The following is a 13,072-nucleotide window of genomic DNA, read 5'->3' as shown; positions in this document are numbered from 1 at the left end:
ATGAGAAAGACTAATTAGCAATCTTGTTGTGCGAGGCCCCTTGGGGAAGAATGACCATAATATGGTAGAATGCTTTATTAGGATGGAGAGTGACACAGTTAATTCAGAGACTAGGGTCCTAAACTTAAGGAAAGGTAACTGCGATGGTATGAAGTGTAAATTGGCTAGAATAGACTGGCGAGTGATACTTAAAGGGTTGACGGTGGATAGGCAATGGCAAACATTTAAAGATCACATGGATGAACTTCAACAATTGTACATCCCTGTCTGGAGTAAAAATAAAACGGGGACGGTGGCTCAACCGTGGCTAACAAGGGAAATTAAGGATAGTGTTAAATCAAAGGAAGAGGCATATAAATTGACCAGAAAAAGCAGCAAACCTGAGGACTGGGAGAATTTTGTAATACAGCAGAGGAGGACAAAGGGTTTAATTAGGAGGGGGAAAATAGAATATGAGAGGAAGCTTGCTGGGAACATAAAAGCTGACTGCAAAAGCTTCCATAGATATGTGAAGAGAAAAAGATTAGTGAAAACAAACGTAGGTCCCTTGCAGTCAGAATCAGGTGAATTTATAATGGGGAACAAAGAAATGGCGGACCAGTTAAACAAATACTTTGATTCTGTCTTCACGAAGGAAGACACAAATAACCTTCCGGAAATACTAGGGGACCGAGGGTCTAGTGAGAAGGAGGAACTGAAGGAAATCCTTATTAGGTGGGAAATTGTGTTCGGGAAATTGATGAGATTGAAGGCCGATAAATCCCCAGGGCCTGATAGTCTGCATCCCAGACTACTTAAGGAAGTAGCCCTAGAAATAGTGGATGCATTGGTGATCATTTTCCAACAATCTATCGACTCTGGATCGGTTCCTATGGACTGGAGGGTAGCTAAAAGGAGGGAGAGAGAAAACAGGTAATTATAGACCGGTTAGCCTGACATCAGTTGTGGGGAAAATGTTGGAATCAATCATTAAAGATGAAATAGCAGCACATTTGGAAAGCAGTGATGGGATCGGTCCAAGTCAGCATGGATTTAAGAAAGGGAAATCCTGTTTGACAAATCTTCTAGAATATTTTGAGGATGTAACTGGTAGAGTGGACAAGGGAGAACCAGTGGATGAGGTGTATTTGGACTTTCAAAAGGCTTTTGACAAGGTCCCACACAAGAGATTGGTGTGCAAAATTAAAGCACATGGTATTGGCGGTAATGTACTGACATGGATAGAGAATTGGTTGGCAGACAGGCAGCAGAGAGTCGGGATAAATGAGTCCTTTTCAGAATGGCAGGCAGTGACTAGTGGGGTGCCGTAGGGCTCAGTGCTGGGACCCCAGCTATTTACAATATACATTAATGATTTGGATGAGGGAATTGAGTGTATTATCTCCAAGTTTGCAGATGAGACTAAGCTGGGTGGCAGTGTGAGCTGTGAGGAGGACGCTAAAAGGCTGCAGGGTGATTTGGACAGGTTAGGTGAGTGGGCAAACGCGTGCAGATGCAGTATAATGTGGATAAATGTGAGGTTATCCATTTTGGTGGCAAAAATACGAAGGCAGATTATCTGAATGGCGGCAGATTAGGAAAAGGGGAGGTGCAGCGAGACCTGCGTGTCATGGTACATCAGTCATTGAAAGGTGGCATGCAGGTTCAGCAGGCGGTGAAGTAGGCAAATGGTATATTGGCCTTCATAGCTAGGGGATTTGAGTATAGGAGCAGGGAGGTCTTACTGTAATTGTACAGGGCCTTAATGAGGCCTCACCTGGAATATTGTGTTCAGTTTTGGTCTCCTAATCTGAGGAAGGCCATTCTTGCTATTGAGGAAGTGCAGCGAAGGTTCACCAGACTGATTCCCGGGATGGCAGGACTGACATATGAGGAGAGACTGGATCGACTGGGCCTGTATTCACTGGAGTTTAGAAGGATGAGAGTGGATCTCATAGAAACATATAAAATTCTGACGGGATTGGACAGGTTCGATGCAGGAAGAAGGTTCTCGATGTTGGGGAAATCCAGAACCAAGGGACATAGTCTAAGGATTACGGGTAAGCCATTTAGGACTGAGATGAGGAGAAACTTCTTCACTCTTAACCTGTGGAATTCCCTACCGCAGAGAGTTGTTGATGCCAGTTCATTGGATATATTCAAGAGGGAGTTAGATATGGCCCTTACGGCTAAAGGGATCAAGGGATATGGAGAGAAAGCAGGAAAGGGGTACGGAGGTGAATGATCAGCCGTGATCTTATTGAATGGTGGTGCAGGCTCGAAGGGCCGAATGGCCTACTCCTGCACCTATTTTCTACGTTTCTATACTGTGTCATATGCCGCTGACTGGTCCATGAGTGCTACAGCGCTTTTAAGTTGGTGCTGGAAACCTGCTTCAATTTGCATTGTTAAAGCTACCATTTGGCCACAGCAATTGCAGACGCTCCGGAAGCTCGCTTGCTCCTTCAGAATGGTTGGCTCGATGATGGGGGCTAGTCTGTGGAATTGTAGCCTCTCCAACACTTCATAACAAGTGCAACGGAGATCAGGCAGTAGCTGGAGGCTTCGCAAGCATTCCAACCAATAACTAGCAGCTTCAATAGGGCATGTCATGCCAAATAGGGTGCATATCGTGGCGGAGGTGCGATGAATGTTTGTGGCGGAGGCCTGCCCTCACTGCGATATGTGCGCGCACTAGGTCCATGCAGCAGAGCAGGTCTCCAGTCATCGTGGTTAACGCTTGCCATTGGATAAAGGCCTAACTCTGTCAAGCCCGTGTGGTGGCTGATGTGCAACGGTCACCACACGTTAAAAAAACCCACATACAGGCATCTTGCACCCCCTCAATTGGAGTTCAAGAGTGGAACATCGGGTCCTTCATTGAAACATCTGTGAACTCATGTGGAAGCAAGCCATCCTCGTTCGAGGGACCGCCTATGATGATCTTGTTGTGCAAAACAACATTCTCAACAACTTGTATTTATATAGCGCCTTTAATGTAGTGAAAAGCCCCAAGGTGCTTCACAGCAGTATTATGAGATCAAAATATGACACAGAGCCGCATAAGTAGAAATTAGCTCAGGTAACCAAAAGCTTGGTGAAAAGAAGTATGTTTTAAGGAGGAAAGAGATGCAGCAGAGAGGTTTAAGCAGGGAGTTCCAGAGATTGATGCTGAGGCAACAGAAGGCGTGGCCACCAATGGTTGAACGATTATAATCAGGGATGCTCAAGAGGGCAGAATTAGAGTACCGCAGACATCTCGGGGGGTTGTGGGGCTAGAGGAGATTACAGAGATAGGGAGGGGCAAGGCCATGGAGGGATTTGAAAATAAGGATGAGAATTTTGAAATCGAGGCATTGCTTAACCAGAAGCCAATGTCGGTGAGTGAGCACAGGGGTGATGGGTGAGTGGAACTTGTTGCGAACTAGGACACGGGCAGCCGAGTTTTGGATCACCTCCAGTTTACGTAGGGTAGAATGTGGGAGACCAGCCCGGAGTGCGTTGGAATAGTCAACTCTAGAGGTAACAAAGGCACGGATGAGGATTCTCTGCGATTACTCTGATGAAGCCAAAGTACTGCTAGCAATTGTTGGACAAAATCCTAGAAGTCACACTTTGATATGCTGTCTGATAAATTCATGCCAAAATTGCAAACTTTCAATAAGGAAATTTGCACAGAATAGTGGTCAATGTTTGTTAAGTAAATAAACATATAGGAACAGGAGTCGGCCATCCCGCCCCTTGTTTCTGATTCGCCAGATTTGCCATCCAATTAGATTAGGGCCGACTCTGTACCTCAACTCCATTTACCTGCCTTTTTCCATATCCGTTGATACCCTTACTGAAAAGAAAATGAAAATTTCAATTGACCCAGTATCCACAGCCTTTTGGGGAGCAAGTTCCAGATTTTTAATACCCTTTTTGTAAAAGATTGCTCCCTGATTTCACTAAAGCATCATTTATTCACTTTTCAATTCCAACCCCCTTGAGACAGAGGTCAACATTCCATTAGCCTTCTTTAATATTTTTTGTGCAGGTGCTTATAGTAATTTGTGCACATGGACAGCTAAATTCTTTGGCTCTAGTCTCTCAACACAAGAAAATATTCCGATTTGTTTTTCATGGATCAGTAGATGACCTTGCACTTTCCCACACTAAACTCCATCCCATCTTCCTCTCAAACCTAGTATCAAATTCAGTCATATTATGGTCACTATTTGCAAAATGCTCCCTTACCGTCAAATTGTTAACTAATTATGTGAAGTACATTTACCCGAATTGTGTGGAAGGTATTCTACTAAAATTAGTGCATGTGGCTAAAACAGTGTCATAGTAGCAAAGCCTGTGGCTAGTCCGCAAAACTGTTCTACTGCCAGAAATCTCAAATGGACTTTCTCACTACAATGTAATGCTCATATCTGGGAGTAACATTATAAAGGAACATTTCAGATAATTATTTAGCATCTGTAAAGTGTGAAACTATACTGATTGACTACTATTCTACGAATGCTTATATCAAAGCACATTGTTGGAACATCGTGTGGGCAGCATAACTTTTTTGTGAATGCATTGCAGTGACGTACCGAGGATGTAATGTATGGGCAACACCAGCAAACATATGTCTCAGAACAGAACTGGAAGTCTACACACAAGTGGAATTGTAAAGTTGATAGAAAATTAGCCATAATCTGGCCATGTGAACCCTTCAAGGTTGCAATTTAATCTCAGCGATCAGATAATAATTGTAAACTACTCCATTTTTTTGGGTGTCACTTGAGCCCTCTGACTACTTTATTCAATTCTATCCATTTTCCTTTATACACCCATTTCTATTTCACAGCAGTTTTGATGAATAGAACAATTGAAACTAGGGGCTCAAATTTCCCCAGTGATTTGCGCCGTTTTTTTGGTGCAAGCCGCATTTTTTGGCCTCAGTTTAAAAAAAACCCCAAGTTTCCCCGATCAACTTGCACCAGCATAACTCAGTTATGATTTTTTTTAGGTATATTTTTTTTTCAGCCAAAGGGGGCATAACCTGCCACCCGCACCAATTCTAGTCAGTTAGGCAAGTTTGGCCAGCTGAGAGTTACTCCAGTTCTTCTTAAGCCAGCGTATGTGGCCTCTGTAGAAAAACTTTCTGGTGAATTAAGGAAATCGGTGCAGGTAAGTGCAGCAGATGCCCGGACAGCAGCAGCAGGAGAGGTGAGAGGGGAGAGAGGGGGAGGGGAAGCCTTTTGGGTGTAGTTAGGTGCGGGGACTGGGAGGGAGGAGGCTATTCGGCCTGGGATAGGAGCGGGGGAGCGGACAGGGAGGCTACTCGGTCAGGGCTAGGTGCGGGACCGAGAGGAGGCCATTCGGCCTGGGCTAGGTGCGGGGAACGGGACCGGGAGGCCCTTCAGCCTGGGATAGGAGCGGGGATTGGCACAGGGAAGGGACTTTAATAATTTAATGGAGGTAAGTTGCTGCAATGTATTTTAAAGGTGCTTGTGAAGTTGCTGCAATGTATTTGAAGGTGCTTGTGCAGGTTACGAGCTAGCTGTATGTTTCATTTTCCAGCCTCAGCCCGCATTGTGTCCCTGATTACCGTGGCAACCCGATCTTTTTGGCGCATATCAAGGCTCCACCCCCAAAACTAAAGGACAAGCCAGGCTGCGCCAAAATGATGAAATCAAACGGGGAAACTTGGAAATTGTTTTTTTGGTGTACTTGGGGCCCCCCAAAAATGGGCGTAACTCTTCAAGTACGCCCAAAGAAAGCTTTGGGGAAAACTGAGCCCACTGAGTCAGCTGGTTACGTAGCACTTTTAAAAACAGGATATACTGGATTTTATTGTTGCAAGCCCAAAGTTATTAACCACTCTAATCCAACTGATAGTCTATTGCACAATGCTCATCAGCGCAATACTATTTGTGCCTTTCAGATATCCTAATCAGGTTCACATTCAGGAAGCAATGACATGGGCGCCTGTGAACTGTGAGTGAACAATCTCAAGACAAAGTGTCTCTATGGCTGTCTGATTTTTATTAGATTACAAAATATTTTTGAATTTTTTTTATTAAAAACATATTACACAATTCAAGCACACTAGTTTTAGCTGCTTGCTAGTAAATCCTTGAAACAATGATTGTTACATATTATTTTCAATCACAGCTCCCTGAGGTCATCACATAAGGTAGCCTCGGGTTTGGCTGATGAGCTTTGAGCCAAAATGGTCACCTCCCATAGATTTCTTCTCAATTAATCTGTGCTATCAGTCCTTCTAATTCTGGTCGAGCCTTGAACCGGGCATTGAAATCTGCTTCAGTGTGCTGTGAAAACAGTGAAAAGCAATTAATATCTGTCATGTGAAAAATCTGCATTGCATTTTGGAGATCAAGATGAGAGATGGCATCATTCCTTAATAAAAGATCTGGAACATCATCCCTTTCACAACTGAATATTCTGGAACTTTTTTCAGCTTTTTATTTATTTTTCTTATAAAAATTCACCAAAAAATATTCTGCTCGTAAATGATGCATGATATCAACAGGAAGAAAATATTTCAACCGCTTTGCTCAAATCTGTGAATTGAATAGATTTTAATTTTGCTGCAGCAATTCAACTGCAGTCCACAAATTGCTAATCAAAATAAGCACATCGTGGCTCCCCGACCTGCGCGAGGACAGCTCCGCAGGTCGGGCTACAAAAGAGCTGGAGCGGCGTACCACTTCAACCTCCAGCGCGAGCTGCTCCAAGTGTGCGACGATTTTGAAATGGACGTCATCAAAACCCTGATCGCCATTTTGGAGCGTGGGCAGGAACTTCGGCGGGGCCCAGGTACAGAGAGGAGTGGGAAGGTCGGAGCAGATGAGCGGCGAGTGTTTGTGGCGAGATGTGGTGTGTGTTTATGGCGGAGGAGCGGTGAAAGATCGTGGCGGAGGTGCGACAGATGAGGGTACGGGGCCCAGAAGAGCCGAGGGCCCAGGGGCAGCACGAGCCAGTCCACATTGCGATATGTGTGCGCGCTAGGTCCGTGCAGCAGAGCTGGTTTCCAGTCGTCTTGGTTAATCCTTGCCACATGACCAAGACCTAGCTCTGTCAAGCCCGTGTGGTGGCTGGTGTGCAATGGCTACCACATGTTCTAAAAATTCACACAGAGACATCTTCCACCCCCTCAATTGGAGTTCAGGACTGGAACATCGGGTTCTTCATCGAAACACCTGTGAACTCGTGGAAGCAAGTCATCCTCGTTCGAGGGACCGCCTATGATGATGATGATGATGATGATGATGATGATGAATCAAAATAAGTAGTGTTAGAGAAATTAAACAAAAAGAAACCATTTGTCTACTATAATTCCACAAATGCAGCACTGGATTAATTTAATTTTGTTCACATCCTTATCGTCAAGCTCTGGGCACATATAGCTCGGTTCAAATTCTGTCTTGGTGATGGGGAAAATAGTTTTGGTTCTTGTGATGTATAAAGCGTATCCAAGCAGTTTTTTTTTCATGGTTGGGAACTCCTAGGTATGGAGTAGAAGCTTTTTCTCCAGCCCCTATGTAAAGTCCAGAACCAAGCTGTGAGGTGAAAATAGGAGCAGTTGCAGGGAGAGAGAGGGTTTCAGCTTACACTGACCTGCGACTCAACACCTTACAAAGAGAGCCAGCCTCACAACAGGTATATCTCTGCCAAAGCCTCTCATAATGTTCTTGATTAAGCAGTTGGCAATGAACAAGCCTGGTACACAGCATTGGACTTGGATGTCAAGGTGGCTTGTCATGATGCTGAAGGCAGATATGTGTCATATAATTGAAGAGGAAACCCTGGGACCTGGCACAACAGCTGCTGAAAAGGATTATCTAGAAGTTCAGTATGTTCATATGTACAGAGTTCAGTGCCCAGCATGATTGGGTTGTAGCAAGGAAGCAATTGTTGCTGCAGACTCCGCACTTCCAACTCATAGAAGCATCATTCCCTGTGGTATACGATGTCCCCGTGCTGTGATCATGAGGCTGGTCGAAATTCAATCACTAATTTCATGGTGAGTGGCTCACCGTGATAAAGAGTTTCTGGTATCTTGTCTGCCTAGTGATGGGTCAAACCTGCGTGTGAGCGGTCAAGTGACCAACTACAACTATCCTCCTTGGGAGGGTGGAGATGGCAAAAGGGATTTATTTTGGGTTGAGGTGACTCAGAAACAAAACTCATGATGATGGCAGTTTGGAGCTAAGTCAACGATTCATGTTCAGGGATGATCGAGCAAGTAATGGAATCTGATGGGTTTGATCTGTCGCTTGGGGGCTGAGATTCTTTCCACTCTGCTCCAGACAACTCTAGGAACAAATAGGAGGGAGTTAAACAAGGAGCTGAAAGCTCGGTGCTAGTAAGCTGCAGGTTTTTTGTCAGCTAACCTACACACGTGAGGGGGTCTGTAAGCTATGTTAATCTGCAGAAACTCAACTTTAGTAAGTGAGGTGCATCTTTACCTATGTGGAATTTTCAATAGCTTAGTTGTCCAAGCATAGTGATTGGTTTCTACAAGTGTCAGACACCCAGTTGACCAGAGATAAAAAAAATGTTTCATGAATCAATGGAGGAAGTTTCTCCAAAGCCGCAGGGAATCTATCCAGTCAATAACTGAACCACACAGATGAAAACGTCCCAAGTCTAATCTCAGCTCAGATGGCAGTAGGGGTAGTCAGGTGGCCTCAGCATCTCTGCGTTAGGAGGGAAAACTGACCAGGTTTCCTGCTCCTGATCAGCATCTTGCAACCCCTGTTGGAAGTGCATGTGGACAGGAGGACTGGATTGGGCTCCTATGCAATAGGCCATGTAACGAAATAGCCTACCAGCACAATGTCAAGGGTTACAAATTAATCGTGGTTTGGGAAGGTACTTTTGAACTATAGTCGCTATAGTTTTGTAAGCAACATGGCAGCCAATGTGAAAAAAGCAGGGTCTCACAAACAGAAAGTAAAATAGATGCCCAGTTAATCTGGTTTTAGTGCTGTTGGTTGAGGGAAGAATATTAGCCAGGACACGAGGAGAACTTGTTGCTCATCCTTAAATAGTGCCATGGGAACTTTTATATCCACCCTGAACAACCTTAACATCTCATCCGACAATGCTGCAGTCCTTGAGTACTGCAATGAAACATCAACCAAGATCAAGTCCTGGAACATAAAAGACATGAATAATATAACAAGTTTAAAATTAATCTTTATTAGGCTATGAGATTAATTTATGCTAGACAGGAGGATGGTAGCAAGCTGTGTGAGGCCTTGTCCTACAACATTTCTAGTGGATAACTGGAGGTATGTGTGTGTGTGTGTGTGTGTGTGTGTGTGTTCACCATGTTAGACCCCTCCCCCCTCATATGCCGCACATCATTCTTCAGCTGACAGTAATGGAAATGTTTCCAGACTTCTGAATACTCTGCCTTGGAATTGAATGCTAGGAGATATGTTAAAACAGCCTCACTGAGAGAAGCCAAAGTTCAATGGGGTGAACTGACTATGTGGGGAATTTTTTTTTAATAATTTGTTTTTGGGATATAGGCAACACTTCCATGCAGTATTTATTTACCATCCTTCGTTGCCCTGAGGGAATTAAGAGTCAACCATGTAACGTGGGACTGGAATCATGTGTAGGCAAGACCATGTGGGGTGTCAAATTCCATTCCCTCAAGGACATTATTATAGGCAGGAATCTGCTTACAATTCTGTGCAATAGCAAATTGATAAACCTACCTGCTGTGCCACTAGGCTGCAGTTAAGCTGTTAAAATTCAAAATGCAATATAGTAAAGCAGAAACTACTGATTCAATATGTGGCATATATCTCAAGTACCAAGATAATGCTACATACATCACACACTAGCTTGACCCCAAAGTCACAACATCCATTTTGTGTCGTAAAATGGAAGTAAATCTGAGAAGTTTCTCAGGTTTTGAAAAAAAAACTGTAAACATATTTACCAGTTAAAGCAATTTTTAAAAAGGGACATTGCAACAACGGTAATCTACTGTGTATCGAGACAATTTACAACCCCACAAATGGGTGTCGAAAGAGTTAACAGTAGAATTAAGCGTTATCTTGCTTCCCTGGGCAGTCACCATTTGCTTAAGAAACAAACTTGTGACCAGTGCCACATCTACGAATCAATTTTGGGAATGTCAATTTGTTCAGTACTGTTCAAGTCCCCAGAATGTCACTTTACGTCATTTATCTCTTGCTTTGTGTCAGCAAGAATTTAATGACATTGCAAACTCAGAGGTCACATAGAAGCGCCTCTTTTTCTAAGGCTGCACATTTTGAAATACAACTCCCCTAATGGTTGTAACAATTCTGTAAAATGAGGATCATTATAGATACTAACAAGGATAAATCAAATTCTCTCCCAGTGAAAAATAAAAGACGTAGTCTGCAAATGATTAATTTATAGTATAATAATAACAGCAAGAGTTGACGAGGGCAAAGTGCTGGATGTGGTATACATGAACTTTCAGACAGCCTTCGATAAGGTCCCATATAAGAGACTCATGACGAAGGTCAGGGCGAGTTGGGTCAGGACCAAGTCGCAGGACGGATTGAAAGATGAATACAAAACAGAGGGAGGTTTCTTGGACAGGCAAAAAGTGGGAAATGGTGTTCCGCAGAGAACCGTGCTGGGACCACTGTTGTTTACCATATACATAAATGATTTGCACTCAGGAATTGGAGGTACGGTGGTAAAATGTGCAGATGATGCTAATTTGGGAGTATAGATAATAATGAGGAGGATTGCACCAAAATACAGGAAGACATAAACAGGCTTGCAGTGTGCGTGGATAAGTGGCAAATGAAATGCAATACACCAAAGTGTGAAATGGTTTATTTTGGTAGAAGGGATAAGGAGACCATTTCTTTCTTGGCAGATAAGAAACTAAATGGGGTAGAGGAGCAGAAAAATCGGGGAATACAGATACGTAAATCGCTAAATGTCGCAACACAAGTTGATTAAGGCCATAAAGAGTGCAAACAAAGTATTGGGGTTCATATCTAGAGGAATAGAATACAAAAGCAGGGAGGTAATGTTAAATTTAGGATGCATTTATTTGTACTAACTGAATTCTCTGATTAGCTCATGTGATAATAGGGACCAATCAGCAATGGCTCTCCTAGAGGATAAGCCACACACTGAAGTTTCTCTGGATTGTGAAAATGGAACCGCCCAGCCTAACTTTACATATTGTAACAGGATTCATTTGGACTTCAGAAGTCAAAAAGGACACATCCCTCCCCCAGCCTAAGTCCCTTACCCTGGCGCAAGTGCACGACCATAGATGGGGCATTGTGTACGGATTGCTAAAAGGTTTATTAGGTATAAAATGTCAGTGTCGTGATTTCTGCATTTCATCCACTCCAACGATGTCGGGTGTGGGTGTAAAGGAAGTTGGAAGAACGTGATTTGTCTTCCCAGAGTTCCCTCTCTCTCTCCCACCCTCCCCCCCAAACAGGCTCTCCCCTCCCCTCCCCTCCCCCCCCAAACATAAGAACATAAGAACATAAAAATTAGGAACAGGAGTAGGCCATCTAGCCCCTTGAGTCTGCTCTGCCATTCAACAAGATCATGGCTGATCTGGCCGTGGACTCAGCTCCACTTACCCGCCCGCTCCCCATAACCCTTAATTCCCTTATTGGTTATCTATCTGTGATTTGAATACATTCAATGAGCTAGCCTCAACTGCTTCCCTGGGCAGAGAATTCCACAGATTCACAATCCTCGGAGAAGAAATTCTTTCTCAACTCAGTTTTAAATTGGCTCCCCCGTATTTTGAGGCTGTGCCCCCTAGTTCTAGTCTCCCCGACCAGTGGAAACAACCTCTCTGCCTCTATCCTGTCTATCCCCTTCATTATTTTAAATGTTTCTATAAGATCACCCCTCATTCTTCTGAACTCCAACGAGTAAAGACCCAGTCTACTCAATCTATCATCATAAGGTAACCCCCTCATCTCCGGAATCAGCCGAGTGAATCGACTCTGTACCCCTTCCAAAGCTAGTATATCTTTCCTTAAGTAAGGTGACCAAAACTGCACGCAGTACTCCAGGTGCGGCCTCACCAATACCCTATACAGTTGCAGCAGGACCTCCCTGCTTTTGTACTCCATCCCTCTCGCAATGAAGGCCAACATTCCATTCGCCTTCCTGATTACCTGCTGCACCTGCAAACTAACTTTTTGGGATTCATGCACAAGGACCCCCAGGTCCCTCTGCACCTCCGACATTGTATTCCATCTGCCAAACCTTAGCCCATTCGCTTAACCTATCTAAATCTCTTTGCAGCCTCTCTGTGTCCTCTACACAACCCGCTTTCCCACAAATCTTTGTGTCATCTGCAAATTTTGTTACACTACATTCTGTCCCCTCTTCCAGGTCATCTATGTATATGGAAAACAGTTGTGGTCCCAGCACCGATCCCTGTGGTACACCACTAACCACTGATTTCCAATCCGAAAAGGACCCATTTATCCCGACTCTCTGCTTTCTGTTAGCCAGCCAATTCTCGATCCATGCTAATACATTTCCTCTGACTCCGCGTATCTTTATCTTGTGCAGTAACCTTTTGTGTGGCACCTTATCGAATGTCTTTTGGAAATCTAAATACACTACATCCATCGGTACACCTCTATCCACCATGCTCGTTATATCCTCAAAGAATTCCAGTAAATTAATTAAACACGATTTCCCCTTCATGAATCCATGTTGCGTCTGCTTGATTGCACAATTCCTAACTAGATGTCCCGCTATTTCTTCCTTAATGATAGCTTCAAGCATTTTCCCCACTACAGGTGTTAAACTAATCGGCCTACAGTCACCTGCCTTTTGTCTGCCCCCTTTTTTTTTTAAAACAGAGGCGTTACATTAGCTGCTTTCCAATCCGATGGTACCTCCCCAGAGAATTTTGGTAGATTATAACGAATGCATCTGCTATAACTCCCGCCATCTCTTTTAATACCCTGGGATGCATTTCATCAGGACCAGGGGACTTGTCTACCTTGAGTCCCATTATCCTGTCCAGCACTACCCACCTAGTGATAGTGATTATCTCAAGGTCCTCCCTTCCCACATT

The 13,072-nt window shown here is 43.9% G+C and overlaps 1 protein-coding gene across 1 annotated transcript in view; it reads right to left on the bottom strand.

The window, feature by feature from the left end:
- Window positions 1-4,740: 4,740 nt before the first annotated feature.
- Window positions 4,741-13,072, bottom strand: part of mrpl48 (mitochondrial ribosomal protein L48) — a 67,651-nt gene continuing 59,319 nt past the window's right edge. The window contains exon 8 of the mRNA XM_070891591.1: window positions 4,741-6,287. Coding sequence (XP_070747692.1) covers window positions 6,213-6,287 — 75 coding nt within the window. The 3' untranslated portion in view covers window positions 4,741-6,212. The remainder of the gene's footprint in view (window positions 6,288-13,072) is intronic.

Source organism: Pristiophorus japonicus, chromosome 10 (genome assembly GCF_044704955.1).
Source record: "Pristiophorus japonicus isolate sPriJap1 chromosome 10, sPriJap1.hap1, whole genome shotgun sequence".
In the NCBI taxonomy this organism is placed as follows: domain Eukaryota; kingdom Metazoa; phylum Chordata; class Chondrichthyes; family Pristiophoridae; genus Pristiophorus; species Pristiophorus japonicus.
The sequence above is the reverse complement of the archived record's forward strand: the minus strand, read 5'-3'. Positions and strand labels throughout refer to the sequence as shown.